General features: G+C 42.9%; 1 protein-coding gene across 4 annotated transcripts; it reads right to left on the bottom strand.

The window, feature by feature from the left end:
- Positions 1 to 40: 40 nt before the first annotated feature.
- On the bottom strand, positions 41 to 23067 carry TXNDC17 (thioredoxin domain containing 17). 4 transcript variants are annotated; one of them, XM_085879575.1, is made up of 5 exons: positions 22884 to 23067; positions 5853 to 6000; positions 5466 to 5547; positions 4164 to 4239; positions 41 to 373 (listed from the first exon to the last, which is right to left on the bottom strand). In XM_085879575.1, the coding sequence occupies exons 1-5, from the start codon at positions 23049 to 23051 to the stop codon at positions 302 to 304; spliced, it is 546 nt and encodes a 181-aa protein (XP_085735701.1). In that variant the 5' UTR covers positions 23052 to 23067; the 3' UTR covers positions 41 to 301. The 4 variants fall into 4 exon arrangements, with proteins under 4 accessions (XP_085735701.1, XP_085735703.1, XP_085735704.1 ...); XM_085879577.1 differs by lacking the exon at positions 22884 to 23067 and adding an exon at positions 22587 to 22849; XM_085879578.1 differs by lacking the exon at positions 22884 to 23067 and adding an exon at positions 21861 to 22010.
- Positions 23068 to 27569: the final 4502 nt, after the last annotated feature.

Below are 27569 nucleotides of genomic sequence, written 5' to 3' on the forward strand. Positions count from 1 at the left end.
CGCCCTTGCTCGAGTTAAAATCATAAAACCAATGACAAAGTTTAAAGGATGCTTTTTAATATTGCAATCACAAATGTTAATTTTACTGCAACAAGTGTTACTTCAAAATGACTGCATTCATTATTATTCAAAATGAGCAATATGATAATCACAAAGCATAATTTTGAAAATAATCTCTGCACTTAGTGCGAGGTTTCCAAAATACCATTTTGGCATCTTTCCAAATCGAAGGCTTGCTTACAGCTTTGAAAAAAACAGCTCCCTGTGAAAGTCAATGCTGCACTCCACGTCGTGGGCATTATCAAACCTCTTCTGTGAGCAACATACGAACGAGCTCTGGCTGGCAACACTGCTTCTCCACCAGCTGCTGTGACTGAATGGGCAACAGGTAACAACTTTATGTCAATCTGTATTTGGTATGCAAGCATAGGTGGTATCTGTACATGACATTTCCTTCCCAAAATCCTCCATCAGTTGCCAAAAGCAAACTTTTCCTCATGTATATGTGCTGTTTCTACTGCCCGTCAATTCTTATTAAACAAAAAGAAGATTGACAGGATGGCCTACATGTATGCACACTCGCCTCAAAGCTGGTTTTGGTCCTGACTCAGCTATAAACTTTCATAGCAGGGTGAATCAATGTGTGGGCCATCCCCCGGATGTACGTTAACCCGGGCATCCCATCTGCCAGCATTGCTTGGTGGATGTTAAAGATCCCATGGAATCGGTGAGCTATCATTGGCACCATGGCCAAATTCCTGCCCAAACCAGTAGGGAGCATTGCATCAGTGACACACCCTCAGCCAATGATGCAATCCCACAGCCTTGTGCTGCATGAGTGAAGAAGACGAAGAACCAAAATGAGCTCAGCTCTGGTTTCGTTATGGTCTTCCACTGCCATTGCTACACTCAATTTCAATTTATTCTGTTCTTGCTCTGAAATGGCAGTGTGCGCTTTGTTCATGTTGATGACATCACACGCATCCCCAATGCAAGACGTGTAACAGACATACTGTATAACATAATACAAGTGTGTGTGCTTGGCTGAAAAAAAATCCACGCACTTCATTTAGCATTCAAAGGTCATGTGGAAAGTCCTGTAATTGGTTGAAACAACCTTTTGATAACTTTTCTGCAACGATTGCGTCACAACTTTATGACGTAACTTTGTCAGGAAATACACTGGGCGCTTGGACTTCCCATTTTTGGGGCAAAACACAAATGAACAAATTATACATGGTTGGTGTTTACACATTTAAGTGTTGTTCAATAAAATAAAAAAGCAATAATTGATATTTTGCTTGTGAAGATGATTTTAAAATGAGATGTTGAACGAGCAGGTGTCCACAAAGTGCATCTTGTCATTTCACCATTGTTCTTCAATAAACAATTCAATTTGGCCTGTTAAATTGATGACAAAAGGCATGTACAAAAGAGAGTCTGCACGTTTTGTTCATTTCATGATTTTACAGTTTATTGGTAATTGTCAGTAGAATGGGCTATTTGCCATCTCCCTCGCAGCAGGAAGTCAGGGCAGTAATTTGTAATTTGGCCAAGGTGGCAGCGATAGCTCCCCCACTTTTTGCGAAAAACACTATGGGATCTTTAACAGCCACGAACTAATGCCGGGAGACAGGACACCCAGTTTAACGTCCATCGAAGGGATGGCACACACATTGATGATTCACTCTGCCTGAGATGACAGTTTATAGCTGGGTCGGGATTCAAACCCAGGCGAGACAGCTTAGAGGCAAGTGTGCGTACCTCCAGGTCATCCCATCAGTGCCTCTATCTTGTACTTTATGCCATATGTGGTTTTATTTATGCCATACGTCTCCAAATTACATTGGAAATTGTGTTAACCATAGACGTCTCCTTATGTTTAGATTGCATGTGATATTTACAAGTTCCTCCACAAGCCTGAAATCAATATTAAAAAAATTACCCCCGTGTGGGGGTGACGGTCATCTCTACAATACAAGTTCTCAATGTTCAGTTATGACCGAAGACTATTGCGCAGTTCTACTGCGCAGCTCGAACTGCGCAATTTGGTTAAAGATGACTCCACATTTTGGCGCGCGCGCACGAAATTATATCTTGAAAATAAATGCCGACATTTACATTTCGGGTTTTGAAACTTTTGCACCTTCGGCGGAAAATGTTTAAATATAAAAGGCTAAAAATGTGTTTTATGTTTATATTTCATTTCTCCTTCCTTCTTTGCGAATCGCATCGGTGTTTTTGGCAATCTTCCAGATCACGTGACGATCAAACGGGAAGGAAATTCAAAAATCTGTCCGGTTTGATACAAGATAATATTTTTTACTATCATAATCAATAAACAGTTGCCGAATATCTTGTAGAATTGGCAGACTAGATAGGTTTTGAAAATGGCGATTTATATAACTTACGTGACCTCGTCCCTGACCTTGAACCCGGACAAAAGTTATATCGTTGTGCAAGACTCATCGACCTCTATTCACATACTAAGTTTCATCAAGATCGGAAAGCAAAATTGACAGACGGACGGACGGACATTTGGTCCGGCTTTATTAGGTCATCTCGGTAGAGATGACCTAACTAGAAAGAGCAATCAGAGATTGCAGACCCTCACCAGAACTCATTTTGTGTGGTGTTTAGAATGAGATTAAAATAAATTGAATTCAGATCAAATGGAAAACCAACTCGGTACAGTCCTGCATTGGAGTCATCAGAAGGAACCTGAACAAGCAAAAAGCAAAGTTGAAGTCATCAGGAGGAACTTGGATAGGATTCCATTTCAGCTGCTTCTCCTCTACCCTCAAACCCATCCATGCACAGCCAAGTGAGCCTGATTAAAAAAACAAACAATTAAAAAAAAAATGAAATAATTTTGGCTACCAGATCATGTGTCTAATCAAGTTGAAATTTAAATTGTGTATTCCCCATTACTACTAGATCATAATTGTAAAGTTTCATGTCGATTGGACGAAGCGGTTGCAGAGAAAACATTAATACTTTTCTTCAATCCAATATGGCTGCCAAACCATGTGACCTTTCAATTATTCCTCAACAACTTTGTACACACATGCCTTGGGAAACATTAGTGTGAAGTTTCCCCTTGATCTGTCCAGCCGTTCTGGAGAGGATTTTTTAAAATAAGTTTTAAGGTAAATCCAATGTCTGCCAAACCATGTGACCTATGACATCATATGTGTGAACCTTTTGTTCCTAAAAGATAAATGGTCATACTTGTAAAGTTTTTCCTCAATCTGTTGAGTCACCAGAGAAAAAGATTTTTGAAGGTTTTTTTTTTTAAAATTAATTTTTCATAATGATCAGATGTAGCGTTTTACATATGCAATTATGATGTCATAAAAATGACACTCATCCCACATGAGGAGTACTTGCCATGTGCCAAGTTGCAATTTTTTTTACTTGGTGTGGTTTCAGAGATACAGAGGTCCAAAGTTTTTCCATTTTCCAACATGGCTGCCACAGTCACACCACGTGACCGATGACACCATAATTCTGATTAAAACATTCTATTTGAGTAGTTGCACCGATGGTGAAAATTTTGTCTCACAAAAAAAGGGTAACTAAAAGGGCACTCTGACGTCACCTGGTATGTCTCTGCCCACATTAAAGAAAAGGAAACAATTCAGTTATCATGGACCTGGCAATTGATCACAAACCTTTGGAAATCAAACCCTTATTATGAATCAAAAGAGCACAAGTAGTGTTTGGTGGCTTCATTCAGGCAAATTGTTATTGGCATCAAGTAAATATGAGTATACAACACAAATGGTCCAGTGAGATGATGGAATCTTTCCAAGAAAAAAACATAAATAAATAAATAAAAATTAAAAGAAGCAGAGCCACTCGAATGACAACGTTGAAGCGACCTTAAAGCAACACTCCTCAGTATCTCTGCATGGACAGGGTTAAATGGCAAAGTTCATTTCAAGACTGTGACAAAGCAAAGCCAGATAAAAATTTAAATTCTACAATAATGGACACCTTTGTCTGGGCAATGACATCAAAACTAATAAACTTTACTCTACTCAACCGATATGTGGAATTTCTGCCGAGTTCAGAATACAACCTCACTGTCGTTAAATATTTATGTAAACAAGATGAAAACATTCTTTGAACATGCAATTCCAGCAGTACGTGTTTCTTACCGTGCCGTACTTGAGCAGTGTCGGAATGCTCGTTACCTTGAGCTCCTTCCGAAACTCATTATTCCCGTCCTTCCAGCTGTCGAACACAACCGTGTCATTCAAACAACACAATCATCTTCAATAATAACTACACTGGATTTGCAGAAAGAAAAGCAATTTCTTTGATGACAAAATAACACAAGATGCTGATAGAGTGAATGTACTTTGGATAAAAATGATTAACGACAACAACAAAAAATTAAAGCAAAAGCTTATGCAACCAAATAACAACAACAATAAAAAAGTAGACGGGCATTCGGTCCATCAACTGTCATCCGAATCTGTCCACAACTTTTTGAGATATCCTGCACACAAACAAGCAAACAAGATGTGCAGAGCACGGCACTCGAGAAATCCATAAAATAAATTTGACCTGAAAAATAATTGGTGGTTGAATTCAATGACCAAATATGCAACTCTTCTTCAATATTCAAATCCAAACTGAGGATTTTAGAAATTCCACCTTCGTTGTTGACCTTTTGGTCTTTGTTGACCTCAAAAATAATTGATAGTTGATTTTAGTGACCTGATATGCAAATCCTGTTCAAATTTTAAGTCAATAGGATGGAAATTGAGGATTTTAGAAACCTGACGAAGTTGGTGACCTTTGGCCTATGTGAACCTTTTAACCTCAAAAACAATAGGCTTCTTGCTCATGAGGAACGCTACCATGTGGTGAAGTTTCGTGAAGGTCGGTTTACAATTGTGACCTGTTGGCATTTGACATACAGACAGAATCACGCACAAGACCAACCAATATACTTGAAAAAAAATATTTGATTTTCGCAATTAACAGACGACAGACAGACGACAGACAGACAGACAGATAGGGGTTAAAACATAACCTCGTTTCAGCTTCGGTGATTGAGGTAAAAATGGGCCGACGGGACGGCCTCGGCTCCAGAGGTACGCACACTCTGCTCGAAGTTGTCGAACCTGGGTTTGAATCCCTCCCCGCTATAAACTGTCATCCTGGTGTTTCACAGGCAGGGTGAATAAGTCATTGATGTGTGTGCCGTCCCTCGGATAGACGTTAAACTTGGCAACCCATCTGCCAGTATTCGTTGGCGGACGTTAAAGATCTCACGGTATCCTTCGTGAAGAGTAGGCAAGCCATCGCCAGAACCATGAACAAGTTACAAATTCCTGTCAGCAGACAGTTTCCTCTTGCTTTCCACGGTGGTTAGCATACTCCGCCAAACATTCTGTCGATAACCCATCGATATAAAAGAAGACGTGAGAGCAAAACCATCGAATACTCACTAAGGTCTATCTCCAACTTGGCAGTAGATGAAGGTGCTGCCTGCTGGAAGATTTTGCAGCTCAGCTTGAACAACTGGCTCAGCTACATTGTTAAAGGGTGGGAGGAGAGAGAGAGAGAGAGAGGTTTGTGTGTGTTTGTATCAGAAGTCACACTTTCATAAATGATATTTATGTACAATCACTCTCTGGTGCTCCACCCAAAGGCAGGTTCAGTGCGACCGAAGCAGTCCCAATGGCTGGCATTATTACACTGGGTGGTTTACTTTACTCAGCGTATTATATTTAAAGTAAGTTGCTGTGGTATCTGTTGTGGCATGAAAGAGAGTGTATGACTGCTGATAGGAGTTTTACAAACAATCACAAATGGGGAAACAATGTGGGCGAGACCTTCAACACAGTCTGGGCACCAGCTGGTACCATCGGCTCCTTTACTGCCAGAGAAATATACAAAGAGTGTCTGCTTGCTTCTCTTCTGCACTTCCTGCATCAATTCCTGATATCCCAACACCTGCACCTGCTGCCCAATCATTGTGTCCTGCAGACAGACAATTGTGCAGGGATAAAAAAATCCACAACAAATAATCCACACTTGATTCATCACTTATATCACAAGTCAGGAAAATGGCCACAAAAACATGTCAACAATATTTACCGCATCCAATGGACTATTTTTGTACCAATCAATATGTAGAATTGATCAGGATTTTAAAAGTAGTCTCATAAAACCTAGGTCTTCCGTCTCACCACCTCACATTTTGGGTGAACTTCAGAACACACCGAAGGGAGCCCGCACACCACAGGAATATTTTTTAGATGAAAAATAGAGTACAAGAGAGAGTTCAAAGAAAACATTACCCGAGGCTGTCTTGAGAAACAAGGACATGGGCAGGGTCTGTGAGTGGCAAATTTGATTGGTCATGATGACGCAAACTGCTGTAAGATTTTGGCCAAGTACTGATGCGAAACAGAAGGGTTTTGAAAATGCTAAAAAGGCAATTTACATGGCATGGCCAAAAGTATGTGGACACCTGCTCATCCAACATCTGATTCCAAAATCATGTTCATTAATATGGAGTTGGTCCACCCCCCCCCTGGTGCTATAACAGCCTCCATTGTTCTGGGAAAGCTTTCCACTTGATGTTGGAACATTGCTGCGGGGATTTGCTTCCATTCAGCCACAAGAGCATTAGTGAGGTCAGGCACTGATATTTGGTGATTTACGTCTGGCTCGCAGTTGGCGTTCTGATTAATCCCAATGGTGTTCAATGGGGTTGATGTCAGGGCTCTGTGCTGGCCATTCAAGTTCTTCCACACTGATCTCGACAAACCATTTCTGCATGGACTTCGCTTTGTGCACAGAGGTATTGTCACACTGAAACAGGAAAGGGCCTTCCCCAAACAGTTTCCAAAGTTGGAAGCACAGAATCGTCTAGAATATCATTGTATGCTGTAGCGTTAAGATTTCCCTTCACTGGAACTAAGGAGCCTCGCTCAAACCATGAAAACAGCTCCAGACCATGATTCCTCCTCCACCAAACCTTATAGTTGGCACCATGCATTAGGGCAGGCTGTGTTCTCCTGGGATCCACCAAACCCAGATTCGTCATTCAGGCTGCCAGATGGTGAAGCATGATTTATCACAGCAGATAACCTCTTTCCACTGCTCCAGAGTCCAATGGCGGTGAGCTTTACATCACTCCAGCTGACGCTTGGCATTGCGCATGGTGATCTTAGGCTTGTGTGCGGCTGCTCGGCCATGGAAACCCAACTCATGAAGCTCTCGACGAACAGTGTTTGTGCTGACGTTGCTTCCAGACGCAGTTTGGAACTCGGTAGTGTGTTGCAACCGATGACAGACAATTTTTCTGCGCTACGTGCTTCAGCACTCAGCGGTCCCGTTCTGTGAGCTTGTGTGGCCTACCACTTCACGGCTGAACTATTGTTGCTCCGAGACGTTTTCACTTCACAATAACAGCACTTACAGTTGACCGAGGTAGCTCTAGCAGGGCAGAAATTTGACAAACTGACTTTTTGGAAAGGTGGCATCCTATGACGGTGCCATGTTGAGTCACTGAGCTCTTTAGTACAGCCCGTTCTACTGCCAATGTTTGTCTATGGAGATTGCATGGCTGTGCGCTCCATTTTATACACCTGTCAGCAATGGGTGTGGTTGAAATAGCCGAATCGACAAATTAGAAGGGGTGTCCACATACACTGCATGGCCAAAAGTATGTTCTCGTGTTTAAGTACTGTATATAACTAAATTGAAATAAAATAAAGATATTAAAAGTCATAGAAAAAAAACAATTCTGGAATCTTACTGCCGTTGACGTCTTATACACCACCTTATTTAACATATTACATTAGTTATCCGTGCCTGTTTGTGTCATTTTTGACATCCTTAAAAACTAAGTTTCCGGTTTGTAATGACTTTCAATTTTGTTTGACTGCCAGACAGGAAGAGAGACTAAAAAAAATGATCTCAGAGATCTCTGTGCATGCGCAATCGGGACAAATTCAGAGGCAAAATATTGCTCAACAAGTTCGTTTTGAAAATATAACATTCAATTGAAATCAAGTTGTTCTTGTTCCTCGATCATGAACTGGCATTTGCAGACAGGATGGATATAAATGAACCAATTGCTGAAACCCCACCTTTCATGTTCAGGGTAAATATAAAATAAGTTGTAATTTTAATGTTGTAAATGTTTTCATACACATGTTATGGTGATTGAAGGTACTGTATTTAAAATACTTACGAGCATAACCCGCGCTCTGCGCGACATGTTGGGGTGGGTGTGTTTGAGAAAGGAACTGATGCAGAGTATCAGTAGTGTCGCTGTCACCCTGGTACATTACTTACATCATCTTGTTGTTGTTGCTGCTGCTCTGTTAGTGTCACATTATCCAGAAGTCGTCGTTGTCGCCGATATGATCTGTCACGGTTTCTTTTGGCCCTTCCAGTGACTTGGGGCGTCCGGCAACGTTTCGGCATGTTGTCGGGATATTTAGTTCTGAAATAGTAGGAAAAATGAAGAAATATATTTATCGCATTTGCCTTTATTTGTAGTATCTATCCCCTGAGGTATTCCCAGTACATAAAATTCAGCAATATATGTAACATAATTTGTGTTCAGTCTGGAGTCAGCAGTTTTGCGTTGTCCATAAGCAGTATGGATGTTGTATGAGATTCGATGTTCCACAGGGTGATTGTCATGATTGTGCATGTTCAGCAGTTTGCCTGTTCAGTTCTCTGAAACAATCTTCATGGCCTCTTCTTCAGTCACAGTGTCTCCAATCGAGTCTGATGTCTGTGACAGTGCAGTTAGAGCAGCATCCATCGACTGGCTGAGAATTGCATCATCAGTATCAGAGAAGTCATGTTCTGGGGAGGGGTTAGTCGATATGGTTGAAGCTGAACATGTACATGGTTGCTTCCTTTTTGGGGTGGAGCAGCATTGCTGTGGCTTCAGGGTCATGAGGGTGGAGCTGCTGACGTCAGGATTGGACGAGAGGCGAGCCACTTGCTTTTGCAAGTTAATCTTTGCTTGCACAACGAATTTAGCCTGTTTTAGAAGCCGTTTTAGTTTTTTATCGTAGCAGCTCATTTTGGCGTCATACTCAAGGCGGACATCCTTGACATAATTCTTCAATGTAGGGTCTTGAACATTTTCCTCTATGAGGGCCAATTTGCCCTTGAACACCTCAGAAAAGGTTCTCATCTATGCTTTTGATTTCTTCAACCATGTCAGCAGCTGATAGGCAAATTTTGGATGCCATCTGGAAAGGAAAGGAGGGAAAGTTAGCCACATTGTAGCAGGGGATGATGATGATGATGATGATGATCGAGGTAGTATAATTTTTTTGCAAGGAATTTCACAGGTTGTAAGAATTACTCGAAGTTTAAACCCCTCGAGTTAAATCCTCCAAGCTGTGACTTACTTTTATTGCCAGTGCAGTAGTAGAAACTGAGAAACTTCAGTTGTATCTTCTGTCGAGAGTGTCTGAAAGAGGAAAAAGCATTGATTCAATTGTCAAACAGCACGGTGATATTTCCGGATGGACAAACTGTCGAAAATTGTCTGAAGTCTGTCCAAAATCAGTTCATAATGCGGTGTGGTTGTATTCACACTTCATGCGTATGTCTACATGAAATACTGACCTTTTTGTGATGAAAAACTCCTAATCTTCAGTAGGAATGTGGTGGCGGTGTGGTAGGTAGATGAAGCTGAAGACAGCAGGTGCTACCTAGATGGATTCAGACAGAGTATCTGAAAGAGGAAACAGCATAAGAATCCGTCGAACAGCAGGGTGATATTTCCAGACAAAATTGTGGAATAAAAAAAACCATCCGCGCACAGTTCATGCACGTTTGCATGTCTCTATAGGCCTAATACCCTACAGATTGTTCAGCATGCATTGTGGTTGCTGTCCCTTTCAAAGTACATAGATTCAGAAGAGAATGTCTGAAGTCTGTCCAAAATCAGTTCATAATGCGGTGTGGTTGCATTCACACTTCATGCGTATGTTTGCATGAAATACTGACCTTTTTGCGATGAAAAACTCTTAATCTTCAGTAGGAACGCGGTGGCGGTGTGGTGGGCGGATCACAGCTGAAGACTGCAGTGCCACCACGTATAGGTGGGAAGCAAAAGACGGCAGGTGCGCTGCCACCTCCACCTATACTTCAGACACAACAACAACCAAAGGACACAAAGCCAAATGCAGTAACCGTTTTTGGCACGATTTCACTGTTTCAGAACCATTTTATTCACTTTTTTTTTGTACCATGCACCTCATATGGTCTTTGAGATAATGTAAGCCGAATATCACGTTACTTGAGCGCAGAACAAAGTCGAAGAGAGCGCAACACGAAACCACAAACTCGGAAATAATATATAAGATGACATGTACTTATTATCATTGTCCATATTTAAACATTTAACCAATAATATCAGTTCAGATAAATGTATCTTGCTCGTTCAGACACAATATTGGATTCATCAAAGTCCCACTCTGAATCATCAGATGAAGAGCGATATGTTGGTTCCTATCTTATATATTATTTCCGAGTTTGTGGTTTCGTGTCGCGCTCTCTTCGACTTTGTTCTGCGCTCAAGTAACGTGATATTCGGCTTACATTATCTCAAAGACCATATGAGGTGCATGGTACAAAAATAAGTAAATAAAATGGTTCTGAAACAGTGAAATCGTGCCAAAAACGGTTCCTGCATTTGGCTTTGTGTCCTTTGGTTGTTGTTGTGTCTGAAGTATAGGTGGAGGTGGCAGCGCACCTGCCGTCTTTAGCTTCCCACCTATATGTGGCAGCACTGCCGTCTTCAGCTGTGATCCGCCCACCACACCGCCACCGCGTTCCCACTGAAGATTAGGAGTTTTTCATCGCAAAAAGGTCAGTATTTCATGCAAACATACGCATGAAGTGTGAATGCAACCACACCGCATTATGAACTGATTTTGGACAGACTTCAGACATTCTCTTATTAATCTATGCACTTTGAAAGGGACAGCAACCACAATGCATCCTGAACAATCTGTAGGGTATTAGGCCGATAGAGACATGCAAACGTGCATGAACTGTGCGCGGATGGTTTTTTATTCCACAATTTTGTCCGGAAATATCACCCTGCTGTTCAACGGATTCTTATGCTGTTTCCTCTTTCAGATACTCTGTCTGAATCCATCTAGGTAGCACCTGCTATCTTCAGCTTCATCCACCGACCACACCCACACCGCATTCCTACTGAAGATTAGGAGTTTTTCATCACAAAAAGGTCAGTATTTCATGTAGACATACGCATGAAGTGTGAATACAACCACACCGCCTTATGAACTGATTTTGGACAGACCAGACAATTATGGACAGTTTGTCCATCCGGAAATATCACCCTGCTGTTCGACAATTGATTCAATGCTTTTTCCTCTTTCAGACACTCTCGACAGAAGATACAACTGAAGTTTCTCTGTTTCTACTACTGCACTGGCAATAAAAGCAAGTCACAGCTTGGAGGATTTAACTCGAGGGGTTTAAACTTCGAGTAATTCTTACAACCTGTGAAATTCCCCGGGTGAAATTCCTTGCAAAAAAATTATACTACCTCGATCATCATCATCATCATCCCCTACTACAATGTGGCTAACTTTCCCTCCTTTCCTTTCCAGATGGCATCCAAAATTTGCCTATCAGCTGCTGACATGGTTGAAGAAATCAAAGAAGAGATGAGAACCTTTTCTGAGGTGTTCAAGGGCAAATTGGCCCTCAGAGGTAAATGTTCAAGACCCTACATTGAAGAATTATGTCAAAGATGTCCGCCTTGAGTACGACGCCAAAATGAGCTGCTACGATAAAAAACTAAAACGGCTTCTAAAACAGGCTAAATTCGTTGTGCAAGCAAAGATTAACTTACAAAAGCAGGTGGCTCGCCTCTCGCCCAATCCTGACGTCAGCAGCTCCACCCTCATGACCCTGAAGCCACAGCAATGCTGCTCCACCCCAAAAAGGAAGCAACCACGTACATGTTCAGCTTCAACCATATTGACTAACCCCTCCCCAGAACATGACTTCTCTGATACTGATGATGCAATTCTCAGCCAGTCGATGGATGCTGCTCTCACTGCACTGTCACAGACATCAGACTCGATTGGAGACACTGTGACTTAAGAAGAGGCCATGAAGATTGTTTCAGAGAACTGAACAGGCTAACTGCTGAACATGCACAATCATGACAATCACCCTTTGGAACATTGAATCTCATACAACGTCCATACTGCTTATGGACAACGCAAAACTGCTGACTCCAGACTGAACACAAATTATGTTACATATATTGCTGAATTTTATGTACTGGGAATACCTCAGGGGATAGATACTACAAATAAAGGCAAATGCGATAAATATATTTCTTCATTTTTTCCTACTATTTCAGAACTAAATATCCCGACAACATGCCGAAACGTTGCCGGACGCCCCAAGTCACTGGAAGGGCCAAAATAAACCGTGACAGATCATATCGGCGATGACTTCTGGATGATGTGACACTAACAGAGCAGCAGGAACAACAACAAGATGATGTAAGTAATGTACCAGGGCGACAGCGACACTACTGATACTCTGCATCAGTTCCTTTCTCAAACACACCCACCCCAACATGTCGCGCAGAGTGCGGGTTATGCTCGTAAGTATTTTAAATACAGTACCTTCAATCACCATAACATGTGTATGAAAACATTACAACGAGTTATACTAGTTCTGCTTAATTCAGCCATAAGATCGTTATCAGTGTTTTGACAAATGTCGTGCGGGATCAAATCCCCTTCAAACAATGAAATCTGGTAACGACCTTTGTGAGGCTTCCAGCCACTCCTCTGTACAGTCGATCATGGCTGGAGCACAATAGTTTGTGCACTGATCTTTGCCAGAACTGGCCTGCAAGGTGGAAGTATGCCCAGGTCGTTTTATTTAATCCTGTTCGGGGACGCTCCTCGATTCTGGGTGAAGTGGATTGACGGAACAATACAAGCTGAGCATCATTTACACTTCATAACTCTGGTTTTTCCAAAGAGGGTGCAAACAAATGCTCTGATGCTGGAGATAGCAAAGCTTGGTGACTCGTGTTATATATCACCAGATGCTAAGGCATCCATGCTGGCATGGTTTTTCTTCATTAATTCCAGAGGAAGTATTTTTCCTTTTCATGTAATCATGCAGTGTAATCACACCCTGGAAAAGCATGCATGGCTGGAAGGGCAGAACACAGTTTAGGACCCAGACTCAGCAAATGCATAAATATTGACATACCTCTGGGTATTGTTTGTGCTGGACCCCAAATCCATCCAAATGTTTGAAGCAATGTTATTCATATGACAGTACAATATGATTTTATCATTATCAGACGACCTTACAATAATTCTTGCATTTTAATTATCTTGTGGCTTACAGATATGCCAGACAATGCACAGGTCAGCCTCGTCATGTTGGCATGCGAGGTCAGGAGTGGTACACCCGTTCAGATTCCTCTTTTACATTAAAATGGCAGCATTCTTGCTCCAACTCTACGAAAAGCTTGTTCTTCTATACAACTTTCCTAACTGTCACTCTGCCATTCTTTTACCAAAAATTTCAACACAGCCATCTTGAATTTCCTCAATGTGTTGGTGCTTGTCTAAAGTTGAGGGTAGCGCCACCTCTCGATGGGAGAGAGTATTACAAGTCTCCACCATTTGCAGTGAAGTATTTCTATCCCCACGTTTTTCAGTGCAGTGAGGCATTTTGAATTATAAGCAGCGGGTATGTTTTTACATCATGCACGTAACCAAGGTTTTTTTTGCCTACTAGTGGACCCGTTGGTTCGATGGACCAAATTTTGATTGGTCTTCACAGCCTTGTTGCATACCTGCTTGCTGCACTGCTTCAGCATTAGCTTGCCTTTCACTAAGCCCAGATATGCTTGGGCCAACGCAGGGATTATTATGTTCGTTATTATTGCCATATGATACTACTATTCTTATTATTGTTGTAAGTATTTTAATGTTAATTAATGTTTTGGTGTAATGTTATTGTTATGTATTTTGTAATTAGAATGCCATGCAATGATAGAAGGGGGGTATTTCAGCTGCTTTATATACCTTTCTAATTCTTTTTACTTTCCAAGTATTTGTAACTAATTTTTTCACAATTCTCTTTATTCATTCCCATTCTTGCTTTTTCTTCTCTTTCATCTCTTTTACTCTATATTCCTCTCTTTCATCATCTATCTCTCCAAGGAGAAGTGAAGTCTTGCAAACATTTTTCTGTAAGGCTCACTGGGCTGTGCCTGGATGGGTTTGAGGGGTCTTCTTCTTGCATATGGCAGCTGAGCTGCCGGGGTAGCTATCATTTCTTGGAAGCGCGACTGTGTCACTGATGCAGTGCCCCTCTCTACCAGTACACACTGGTATTCATTTTGCCGACCTCGGAAGGATGACAGGCTGAGTCAACCTCCTGGTGTATATTAATTCAGCAGCCAACGGGATCCTAAGATCTTAGGATCCTAAGATCCCAAGCCACCACCATAACCACCAAGCCAACACCAGGCTTTTGAAGGTAGTGGAATAACAGCTGAAACCCGAATCCCATCTACGTTCCTCCTGATGACTTCATCTTTGCTCTTTACTACTTCAGGTTCTTTCTTGATCTTCCATTTTATTAATACGGCGTGCATTTAAAACATGGGAATTCTAACAGATTTTTTGTGGTATAGCCGAGTTTTAAAGGGTCTCCAGAATCAACAGTCTTTTGGGTCCTCGGGAACTTTTGAGTCCTCGGGGTCTTGAACGACTTTTGGGGTCTTAAAGTCTTCAAAGTTCGAAGGTTGTATCAGCAGTATAAAGGGTCAAAATGTACATTCCAATAGCAGGTGATTAATGAATATACATACAACACGCACACCTCATTCATTTAAAGTAAACTAGCATGGGTACCCAAGCATTGCTGGGCAACGTCGGGTCCCTCTTACCACCCCACCCCTTCACCTGCCTCCTCCCACACCAACCCTTTGAGGGACAAATTCATCGCTATGGCTGAAATAATGATGGTATGGATGTTTATCCTCATCGCCATGAATCTTTGGTGTGTTCAATTACCAAGTTTCTTGGAGAGTGCTTGCCAAGTGGCTTAAGCACCCAAGCAAGCACTCCATTAGAAACCGTTGATAAGGAACAGCTGGCTTGGCAAGCGCTAGCTAGCTGCTTGTTAACAACACACCAATGGACATCTAACAGCATACAGGACATACAAAACACTGACAAAAGGACATTTAAAAAAAAATTAAACACTTCAAATATTAGTCATGAGTACTTTCGTTGTAATGAAAACGTACCTTGTTCAGACCCAAACATCCACCCACAGACATGAACCCAGCTTTATATTGTTGCGGTTAGACAAAACCGCATGCCTCTAAGGCAATGGCACCAAACACACAGTGATCCCCAGGCAGTTATTTTGTTAGTTTTCGTGCAGTCAGACCTTCCCCTCATGTCTCGTGGGTTAACGGGATGAAGTGCATTGTGTGAGTCTCATAGCTCGGTCTATCAACGATACATCTATCTTCTATTCTGATTTCTATTCCAACCCCTTCCTTTTAGCCATGGTACAAATCAAGAAAGGAAGCACACACGCCATGCAAAATACGATGAGTAATAGGCACACTACGATGCCTCCCGTGGCTTGGCACCAACATCACCAAACTCCCCCCAACGAAGTACACTATACACTGTACAGCATGCGCATGGCACGCCATTATTTCATTCAAATCTGAGCACCAATTTCCAACGGCATCTCACCTTGCTTCACCCCTTACTCACCAAACTTCACCACTTCGACCACCAACACCTCCTATACACGGGAAAAATATTCCTGCACCCCCTCGTACCTCTGCATCGCTACAATTCAACACTATACGGAGGAGTACTTTACAACTTTGGCTGTCCCCAGACCGTGCGAAGTGGGGCTGAGCAACGGATGTTAATAGCCCCACCACATCTCGCCAGGGATGTACCGGGTGAGCATGCGGGATTGATACGACCCTCGTCCAGTCACCAGAACAAGGCAAGACAGGGGAGCTGAGGAGGGGTCGCGGGAAGGGCAATCCGGGAGTTTAGTATGGGGCCCAGGTGTGCATTTTGGCTCGTGAGTGGGGGCCCGGGGGTGGCGGGTGTGCATTGCTGTTCGGCATTCAGACTGCACTCGGAGCACATTCAGGGCCGGGGTGTTGGCTCATACCCTATGTTGAGTCAGAAGCTCTGGGCCGTGGCAAGCCAGCCGGATGGGCGAATGAGACCATTTCCGGCCTTGAGGGCCTGGCTAGGGCCACTGTAGCCCAATAGAGGAGCGGGATTGGCGGCACAGCACGTCGCCTTCGGGTCGTCACCCCAGCCTTCGTCCGGGGCTTATAAAAGGAGCGTGGAGCCGCTCGCTTTCTGCTTCGCCCTCTTCTTCTCTGCTCATCTCAGCTGAGTTGGCTGCTCCTCGTTGCCTCTGCCCTTCACTCGCGGTTGGTGTGCGACTGAGACGTGCTTATTCCTGAGGACCAGTCTGGAGCGCACGTTGCCACGAGTCCCAGCAAAGTGACTAAGCCGGAGATAGATAACGCGCCAACCCTTGAGATGGGAATGCTCAAGTGGAGCATCCCACAGAGGTACGTGCTACACTCAGACCTATGTACGACTAGGTGAGGAATCTTTCGCCTCACACATCTTCCCTCCTCTCTATCTCTTTCCACCCCTCTATCTCATCTTCTTTGGACACCCAAAAGAGCATCCATTACAGAGTCGCAATCCCATTTTCCTCTGGCACGACACCACACCCCCATATTGGACTACACCACACCTCCCACTCCCACACCTTAGACACCAGTATTTCTCCCTCATACCTCTCTCAAAGCGTACTGAGTTGCGTTGGTCGGCCGACCGCACCAGGTATTCCGAGGCCGTTTGTCCTCATCTGCTCCTTTTCTTTCTGGCAATCTAATCTTCATCGGGTGTGTGTGTGTGTGTGTGTGTGTGTGTGTGTGTGTGTGTGTGTGTGTGTGTGTGTGTGTGTGTGTGTGTGTGTGTGTGTGATGGCGCCCGTCATAGCATAAGTTAAGATTGTAGATGTGATAACGGGATAAGTCTGCTCTGTGTCTGCTTGTGTAAATTGCTTGCCTTTTGCCACACCACACAAATTCCTTGCAATCCCTGCTGTACATAATAATGAACCCAATTTACCATGCTACATACCTTTCCTCGCTTGATTGTAAATAAATGCTTGTATAGAAATGTTCCCAGCTCGTTTTCACCTTTTCCTTCATTGGTCCAGCATGGTTCGTATTCCAGCTCAGTCAGAAAGTTATCCCCCAACAATCTGTTTTTCTAGCAGGTACGTTCTTGGCAGTTACGCTCAGCTGCATCTGATTCGGTTAGGTGTCCGGTTTGAACAAGGCGTACCAAGGGCATGTCCCCCAGTAATTAAACGGTATCAGACGGAGGACCCGAAGTCACGTGGTCGAGTTACTGGCGTTCACGGTCGATTAGCGACCCGCCGCGTCACAAAGTTATTCGTGTGCGACGGCCTGCGATTCCGGAGAGTCTGGTGGGAACCCGAGGTAGCTCCTCCCATCGTGGTCTTCTCGCCACCGACCCTGGGTCCGCAACATTATATTCGGTTCGGCGACAGTGAGACACCTCGTACGAAACTGCCATGTTTGCATATTTCCTACTCTTGTTAATTTATTCCTCTTCTTCTCCCTCTCATAGTAATCAACAAATAAACTTTCTATCCTCTAGCCTCTATCATATAATTTTTGCACGAGTATTAGTATGTTATAAAAAAGGCTCCAATTATTAGTGCATTCCTGCTATTGCAGACATCGCTGAGTGATGATATCATGTGTAGAACGTCTTTTTTCATACTTTGCACGGAAGCAAACACGGGATATTTTTGCTTATAACAGTCATTGCAAATTCCAGAAAGCAAACATTGAGTTATAAGCGACACGTAACCGCCTCGCAGACAGAAAGTAACTGCGTTTGACATCCTACAACGTTTTTAAAAAAAGAAGAAATATCACCATTTTCTTTCCTCTGCATAATATCAGAATTAATGTACCTTCATTGGGCAGTGTGTATGACACAGCTGCCTCAATCGCTGCGGACAAAACATGCATTACCTCGTTTAAGTTGTAATCAAAATGTACCTTCGTTTCCTCAAAACAGTATCTTCATTTAATGATAGAAGATGCGCTGTTCAGTCTCCAAATGTACATGACGCCTTTAAAACAATCTGAGCTATGTGGAGAGAAAAAGATGGTGGCGATTTCTGGATTACTGGAGGGCATGGCCTGTAGAATGGGTGGCGCTTATGACACACAGACAGACAGACCCACAGACATGAACTCAGCTTTATATATATATATATATATATATATATATATATATATATATATATATATATATATATATATATATATATATATATATGACAACAACAAAAAAAGAGATACAGAGCTCCCTTCATGTATTGCCTTTTTGGCTGCTGGTTGCATCATTGGTAAGGGGCGCGGCTACGTCGCTGATGCAGTGCCCCTGTTACCAGTAGACGTACTCATTTTGCCAACCTTGGAAGGATAACCGGCCGAGTCAACCCCTGCTGTTAATTCAGCGGCCAACGGGACGAGAACTCAGGACCCCAGGATCCCAAGCCACCATCCTAACCACTAAGCCAATACCAGGCTGTGATAGAGCTGTCAGTTGTTGATAAACCACGCAAATAAAGGTACGAGTCAGAAGATGTTACATGCTTGGAACAAGATCACCCATAGGACGGGTACTCTGCTGGTATATATAAAACAAGAAGGAAATAAATGAATCACCGACATAGCTTCTGGACGATCTTTATAGTGACAGGCTTTCAGCCAAATAAGCCTTCTTGGTCTTTTCAAAAAAGAAAATTTATATGCATTATCGAGGCTCGTATGAGAACTAACACCGCACAACAAGGGGCGCAGGAGAGGGAAGGACAAAACAGTGGGGAACAGAGACATTAGGAGATCTGTGGAAGGGAGAGGGGAACACAGGGTATACAAGATGGACATTGCAAGGACTTTCAGGAAAGAAAGCAAGGAATTTGACGGAGGTGGATTTGGGGTGGATTAACGAGGGTAGAAAAGATCAAGGTTTTGGATGGGGGAAGATAAGAAGTGGTGGTGAACAGCTGAATGACTAAAATTTCTCAACAAAACAACAACAAGAACAAAATATATTTGAGTCTCATGAGAATTGGCTCCAACGGTACTGGAACAGATATGTAGATGACACCTTCGTCATTGTGCATAGACATGGTAGACCACCTACTCCTACTGGGACAACTTGGCAGGGTATTCCCCAGCATCAACTTCACAGTCAAAATTGAAAAAGAAAGCAAATTGGCCTTTTTGGATGTGGAGGTTCACTGTAAGCCTGAAGACTCCTCAAATACTTCGGTTTACAGGAAACCAACCAGCAATTAGATTTTAACTCCTGCAACCCAATCTCCCACCAATGCAGTGGAGCACATACCTTAACAGCTCGGGCATGGATGGTGTCATCATCCAAAGCCGAGGCAATTAGGAAATCAAATTAGTAAGAGGAATCCTGCTCAAAAATGGGTACAGCAAGGGGATACCCCCCACCTTAAAAGAACCAAAACGGACAGAACGGAAGGAGCCAGACACACTTGGGCAATGTGTACTGCCATACTACCCAGGGCTTTCTGAAAGGATTGGCAGGATAGTATGTGGCACACGGATTGGCGTAGCCTACAAGTCTTTACACACCATCCATAATGTCAGGACCCAATACCAACTGGTGATAAATCTGGAGATAATTAAACCATTCATCATGCAAAGACTGTGACCAATTCTACATTGGTGAAACTGGAAGAAATTTAAAACAAAGGCTAGATGAATATGATAGAACAATTCGCCTTGGAAAGTTGACCCAGTCAGCCATAGCATGTCATGGCCTGCAATCTGGCGACAAATTTAACTTTGATGGGACCCGTGTCCTCGACTCGACGTCCAACATACGACAGGTTGATTTTGGAAGCGTGGCACGTGAAGAGCCGGGAGAGTGGACATACCCACACAATACACACCTCCGATGCAAATGGAAAAAACTGGATGGTGCAGGCAGATGGATAAGGTGAGCAACAAACAACACCCAATCCCAAACACCACATCCACATGTGCACAACACCTGAGAACCCCAACACTCACACAACCAACACCTCATCATGGCCAAACCGGACACGAAACCAGTTCGCCCCGGAAGCACAAAAACAAGTGCACAGACGTGCTCATCCACACACATACAACACCAGATCACGTGTACTTAAAAAAAAAGAAGAAAAAAAAAAGCAGAGCAAAGCTCCCCGTCAATGATGTGATTTGACATATATTTTGCTTTTGCAAGATAAAAACATAAATAAATAAATAAAGCACTCCTCCCTTTGACCTCGAGCACCAGCACGTGGCCGGAAATGAGCGGTCGTATCGAAATAAAAACCGGACACATGCCAAGGCTCCGTTGTGCCTGAGGAATCTGGCTGTGAAGCTGGTGAAACGTTGCCTGAGACCAGGTTTGCTCTCCCTTTTTTGCTCAAATTAACGGAGTCGATCCAGTTTTTACTCTTGGTTGGAAGCGCCTTCTTCTTTAAAAATGTATAATCCCAACCGCCCCAGTTATACAAAATCATATATATATATATATATATATATATATATATATATATATATATATATATATATATATATATATATATATATATATATATATATATATATATATATATATATATATGAAAAATATAATCCCTCTGATATTTCCCATCATCTTTTTGATATGGTGTTGAGGTTAATGGAAGAGCTAGAACACAGCACAAATCAAGACAAACAGAACAAAAGCAATAGTAGAAAGAGAGGGTGGGGGAATGGGACACCAATCGTAGGGTTGAGGGACAAAATAGAGGGAGACTTTGAAAATAAGCGATGTGGGAAGAATGAAGGCTCAGAAGTAAACAAGATGGATACAGCCCCAAACTCTGAGGAATGACAAACTGGAAACTTGGAAAGAGGTGAGCTTGGGGTGGGTTCACAGAGGTAGAAAAGATCATGGCTTTTGATGCGAGATCTTAGCCAAGACTGCATGCAAAAAAAAAAAAAATTAATGAAAAAGCAGCATTCTTCGTTAATGCAAAACCAGGCTTCTCAAATTAGACTAAATGTAGAATAGAACCAGAAACCAGACAGCTTTGAGAGAGGAGCACAACAGACAGTTTTCCTTTCATTATCTTACATGCACAGGCTTCAAAGCAGAATCAGGATAAGATTGCTCCACAACCTCTCTCAATGAGGATCTGCTTTCATTAATCACAACAGCACTCAACACCAAAAAAAATACATGAATGTTTGGGTCTACTAACCTGCTGATGCTCCATTGTAAAGGAGTAAAATAATTTATGATAACAGACAGGTTATTTCAGGTACCAATGTGTACCTGCAAACTTCTCTGATGCATGTGTGAGATCTGATGATAATCTCAGATCCCATGAGAAATGTATATATTCTGGCAAATAACTTGGCTTTGGTATTAATCGTACGATATATACCTTGAACACGTACAGCCGCAGTCGCGTGTGCAGCACTTTATGCACCGTTGAACGGGGTAGCTGCAACTCCCTGGCAGCAGTCCGAATGGACATATGGGGATTGCGCTCAAACGACTCACGAATGTGTTCAACATCCTCACTACTTGTGCTTGGCCGCCCTGCCCCCTTCCTCTGCAGAATGCTACCAGTCTCCATAAACTTTTTGTGCCACTCACGAATCGTTTTTCTTGATGGTGGCTGCCTTCCATAGGTCGTCCTGAAGCTTCGTTGAACCTGTGTAGCAGATTTGGTCTCTATAAACCAGGCAACACACTGTGCTTTTTCTTGTGGAGATGCCATTTGCAGTAGATAGGATGTCACATGTCACAGGAGACACCTGGAAATGGAAAGAGTAAATAAACAAATTTTGAGAAATGTTCTTTCACATGCAGCAAGCCACATCTTTGCGTCCAATTTATTTAAACTTTATTATTTAAACTTTATTACGGTTTGAATTTGGATTGTAATTTGTTGACAAACTGCATCTCAAGAAGTGTGTTTGCTTTGATGTGCTTATTTGATATTAATGCACTCCTGAAGTGTTGGACAGAATGAGTTGAAAGGTGGTTGTACTCAGGGTATTGGTTTGTGGTTAAAAATATAATAATAATAATAATAATAATAATAATAATAATTGGTCCCTGTGGTTGGACACCAATTTTATGGAAATGTGTGTCATATGGCGCCCCCTAGGTGGAAGCCAGTATTGAAAGTAACTACAGGGTGAGTCATAAGTCCCAGAACACTGATTTTGCTGCTTATACAAGATGTGTTTATACCATCTACCAGGGTGAACTATAAGCCCCACGAGTCATAACAATGCAGGAGTAATAAGAAAATATTACAGTAATACAACAATTACAATACCTCCTTAAATATTACAGTAATTATAATTACATGACCTTTGATCTTTTAGGAATTGTATCGAAGTGCTGCAGTCTGTCACAAGCTGTTAACCTGTTTTCATGATCTGCATCTGACAATTCACAAATGACAGTGGGTTTATATGGTTTCATGTGAAGGTCTTCTTTCATTGTGCGACGCAACGATGAATATGAAACACCCAACTCTGCAGAACGTTTCCGTAATGATTTTTTCGGATATCTGAGAACGGATGTTTGAATGTTTTGAATTCCCAGATCACGAATTTTTGGTCGTCCACTGCGCTTGCTATCGAGTACACTTCCACTCTGAAATGCCTTTTTTTCCCAAAGATGAAGATTAGATTTTGACGGTGCTGGCTTTCCAAAACGCTCCTCGAAGTCTTCTTGCACCTGTTTCATCGTCTTGTTTGTGTTTCTCCTCTCGTGGTACCACACCACTGCTACCAGCCTCTCTTCCACTGTAAATGGACTGGTGTCTGCCATCTTGGTTTAATGTATTACTTGTATTATCTGAAAAAAAACAAGAAAACAGTATAAATATATGGTATAAACAAATCTTGCATAAGCAGCTAAAATCGTATCCTGGGACTTACGACTCACCCTGAAGAACGGCACTCGCTAGAGCGCATACCTCCACCACTCTGAACCGTTTACGTTTTGAATCCTACTCACACCAAAATCAAATCGGCTCGTTCTCCTCATGTAACTAACTCATCCACAACTTTTTGAAATATTGTGTGTGTGTGTGTGTGTGTGATTATACATGTGTATATATAAACGCACATAGCGATGAATATCTAACCAATGATGACCATATTTGGTGGCTCCATTTGATGTTTAACTCGTGTTGACCATGTAATCTTTGTCTGACAGTCTCCGGGCTGAAGCCTCCGGGTTGGAGGTGACGCTTTGGTGTAGGACTACGTCCAATGGAGATCAGGGCAGTGCTCGTAACACTCCACGGTCGGATTTACCCGCTGATAGCATAAAGTGCCTTCTGGTTGAATCGTTTGCATTAGTGGGAACAATCGTCTGGGAGGCAGACGGAGGTTGTTCTTTGCAGATTACGCGGTTTTACCACGTGAGACATAATCCGTGGCAATACTCAGCTGAACAGTCAGGGGGTGCGTCTGATGTTTAAACGATAAATGTGGTCATCATTGGTCAGATATTTATCGGTATGCTGTCCTGATGAGGGAAAACAAGCCCGAAATCCAGACAGGCATCTCCGTTTGATGTTTAACTGCTGTTGACCATGTAATCTTTGTCTGTATGACAGTCGCCGGGCTGAAGCCTCCAGGTTGAAGGTGATGCTTTGGTGTAGGACTTTGTCCAATGGAGATCCAATGTTCGTCACACTCACCAAGTTTCAATATATATATATATATATATATATATATATATATATATATATATATATATACATATATATATATATATATATATATATATATATATATATATATATATATATATATATATATATATATATATATATATATATATATATATATATATATATATATATATATATATATATACATATACACATACATACAGGGTGAATATCCATTATTAGATTCAGAAACATTGGTGAATATCCATTATAAATGGTTTATTAACATTACATTGCAATACATGACATGTTCAATGTGTTGTCCCTCATGAGAAATGCACAGTTCAATGCGCTGTGCAAAATTGCAATGAACGCGGTGCATTATTGCAGCATTTCCATCAATCCCTGGACATGCATCCGTGATGCGCTGTGCAGGGATTGATGGAAATGCTGCGTTAATACATTGAACTGTGCATTTATCATGAGGGACAACACATTGAACATGTCATGTAACGTCATTGAACATATTGTTGTGGTTACCAAATTCGCAAACCACCATTCAGGTCCCTTAGGTGAGGTATCTCGGTAAGTACATGTGTAGTTAGGCCCAAACCCGTTGTCTAGTGGGAATACATGTCATTTATGCGTGCTGCGACTCTTCAGGATAGCCGTTTTTCTTTTACTATCTTTATTTTGGACCAACCGCCATGATTACCACCACAATCACAACATCAACCACCAACCACAACGCCGCTTCACCACAACCGCCACGACCTTCCCGTCACACCTCGCAGCCGTCGCATCGCCACCGTTCTTGCGCCGCCTGTGGGTACCGGTGTTGGACTCGTGCAGGGCGCGCGCCGAACGGCGTGTACAAAATCACGGATTTTGTGCTTCAAAAACGGATCAAAAACGACACACGCCCACTTTTTGCCGTCCAATCGGTGAGCGAGGGGCGATTTGGCCCCGCCTCCAGGGCGATCGATATATGCAAATTTATGGATCAAAAAGCCTTCACGCCCACTTTTTCTCGGGCCAATGGGGAGCGAGGTGAAAGGTCGAAGGGAGGGGGTCAAAGATGAGAGGGCGAAGTTACGGGGCGGATAAAAGGACCGTGTTCGTCAGTCCAGGAGAGTCGAGAGGCGGAGAGTAGGAGAGTAGGAGAGTCGGAAACAGAGAGTCAAGACTTCGCGGGCGGTGGAGCTGCTCGTCGTGTGCGTTGGAGTCGGAACGGAGGGGACGGAGCTGTGGAAAGGCGGCGACACCAGACGAGGGGGTGCTCGCGTCGTGCAGGAAGCTGCACCCGAGGGAGGCCGACAGCGCGACCTGGCCGAGGTGGAGATGCTCGTCGCGGGATAATAAAGATCCTCTATACCCCGAGCATCAGCAACCCCCTCCTGTTTCCCCCCGCGCTGAGATAGTGCGACCAAGGGGGCCCCTTTCCCACCCCCTACCAGACACTGTCCGCGAGGCCCGCGGAGTTGAGGCGCCATCGCCGCTCCGCGTCTCATCACCAGACGGGTAGGCGCGACCCGGTCTCGGCCTCAGGCCCGCCTCATCCTTGAGGGTATTTCTTTTCCTTGGTTTTGGGTATGTGTTGTCGGCGCCGTCTGTGAAGTAAAATTGTATAAGTGTTGCCGTGTGCTCGGTAGTCGGTATTAGCTCTGCATTGTGTTTTCGCTTTTATATTTGCTTTTTGTGTAAATGGAATTGTGTTTTTCTTTTCTGTGTGCTTTTGGTGGAATTGTATATGTGTGCTTCCCGTGTGCCGCGAATAAATGTGCTTTGTGTTGAACTGTTTCCCGCTTCGCTTCGTCATTTCTCCCATTGAATCCTCATCTTGCTTCACGTAAAGGGTTGGTAGTGGGCTGAATACGCCCGATAATTAATCGAACCGTCGAGGTCGACGATAACACCGCTCGGTTATTCTGATAGTACGGAACGGGTCGCTTAAGTGGCCCGTGTCCGAAGTCGACCTGCGGCGAGGTGCGATCGCCCGGTCTACCCTCCGTGTGGGTACTTAGGTAGGTCGAATTTGGCGAGCAACCCTATCCCACGCGGGGGCTGATTGGCTCGATCGCGGTGAGACCGAAAGGTCCACCCGTGACTGGTTCCCGGCGTTAGTCCGAGAGGGTCACGACTGGATTGTCCGTCCGGTGGGCGACGTGCCGCGATTCGAGTTACGTGGCCGTCAGCACGCCGGCGGGCGCGAATCCCGCAACAATATCATGTATTGCAAAGAAATTTCAATAAACCACCTATAATGCATATTCACCAATGTTTCCAGACTTTATGGCCATCCTGTATGTTTATATGTATGTATGTTTCGATGTGTGATTATATATATTTGTTGGTCCCATCTGTCAATGGTAAATAATTACTTTTAAAAAATTCTCGTATTCGAATCTTCACCAAAATACTGTACAGGGTGTTCTAAAAAGATACGGATAACTTTGGTTGTTAATATATATCGAATCATCAATGATATGATACCCTTTGGTTTATATGATACAGAAACTTATAAAGTATTGTACACACCATCAATACACTTCAATGTGAGCTCTGTTTGTTCCTGCAGAATCTGCACCTTATCAGCAGAAAGCTTCAGTCTTTTATGCAAAATACTGTGTACAGTGGTGGTTGGTAATCCCAGTTCTCTGGATGCGTGACGGATTGATTTTCTGGGGCACTGTTGAAATAATTCATGCACTCGTTCAACGTCTGCTGCAGTTGTGCTTGATCGACCTGTACTTTTCTGTTTCTGACAACTTCCAGTCGCCTTAAACCTCTTGCACCACTCTCTGATACTCATCCGCGATGGCGGATTCCTTCCATACCTGGTACAGAAATTAAGCTGAACTTGCGTGTCGGATCTCGTCTCGATGAACCATTCAACACACTGAGCTTTCTCCTGTGGAGTAGCCATTTTCTTTTACATTAAACAACCAAACCTGAAAACAAAGAAAATTTGATGAGTTTCTTTATCATATAAAACAGTATCGTTGTGGTACTAAATATATTAACAACCAAAGTTGTCCAGGCTTTTTTGGAACACACTGTCGAAGTGTTTCATCTTTGTCACACACCCAAGCTGTCCACCAAGTTTGGGCCGAATCTGTCAACAACTTTCTGAGATATCCTGTTCACAGACAGACAGACAAAAACATAGCCTCCATACACCTTCAGTGGCAGAGGTAACGAGAAAGCATCCCAAAATGCAAAGACCATCTGCGTCCACTTTGTACTCAGACTAATCTTGATGCAATTAATTAATTAAGTAACAAACAGCTAAAAAAAGCTAATGTGGATTTAATTAATCAGTTTTCCCCTCTCATAAGGCAGAGATGCCAACTTTTGGAAATCAGAATTAGGGAGGATTTGCAACCGACACCAAATAATGTGCGCGAAGCGCACATCTCGAGCGCGGAGCGCTCGACCCTTGCGGCGGGGTCCAGGGCCCGCCTTAGAGCCCTGGAAGCTCTGGGGTTCTAGACGCTCTCTAGTGCCCTCTGAGCCCTATTTTGGAGCATTTAACATGTTAAGAATTCCCACTTTTTGAACAAAAAAAGGGGAAAATTGTGCACTTTTTCATGTTACATGTATGTTAATATTAGTAAGTTAGGGGACAATCAAAGATTAACAAAAAGCACAAAAGAAGCAATATT

This window comes from Eptatretus burgeri, chromosome 4 (genome assembly GCF_056783735.1).
Source record: "Eptatretus burgeri isolate ZD-2024b chromosome 4, Ebu_testis_v1, whole genome shotgun sequence".
Taxonomy (NCBI): domain Eukaryota; kingdom Metazoa; phylum Chordata; class Myxini; order Myxiniformes; family Myxinidae; genus Eptatretus; species Eptatretus burgeri.

Bases quoted from the DNA above. Each gene is read 5' to 3' on its own strand.
- TXNDC17 (XM_085879575.1), bottom strand. From the start codon at position 23,051: ATGGCAGACACCAGTCCATTTACAGTGGAAGAGAGGCTGGTAGCAGTG. The intron at 4,240-5,465 runs GTGAGTATTCGA...TGTGTTCGACAG, and splicing joins CAAGTTGGAGATAGACCTTA to CTGGAAGGACGGGAATAATG. The intron at 374-4,163 runs GTAAGAAACACG...TTGCCCATTCAG, and splicing joins CACTGCTCAAGTACGGCACG to TCACAGCAGCTGGTGGAGAA.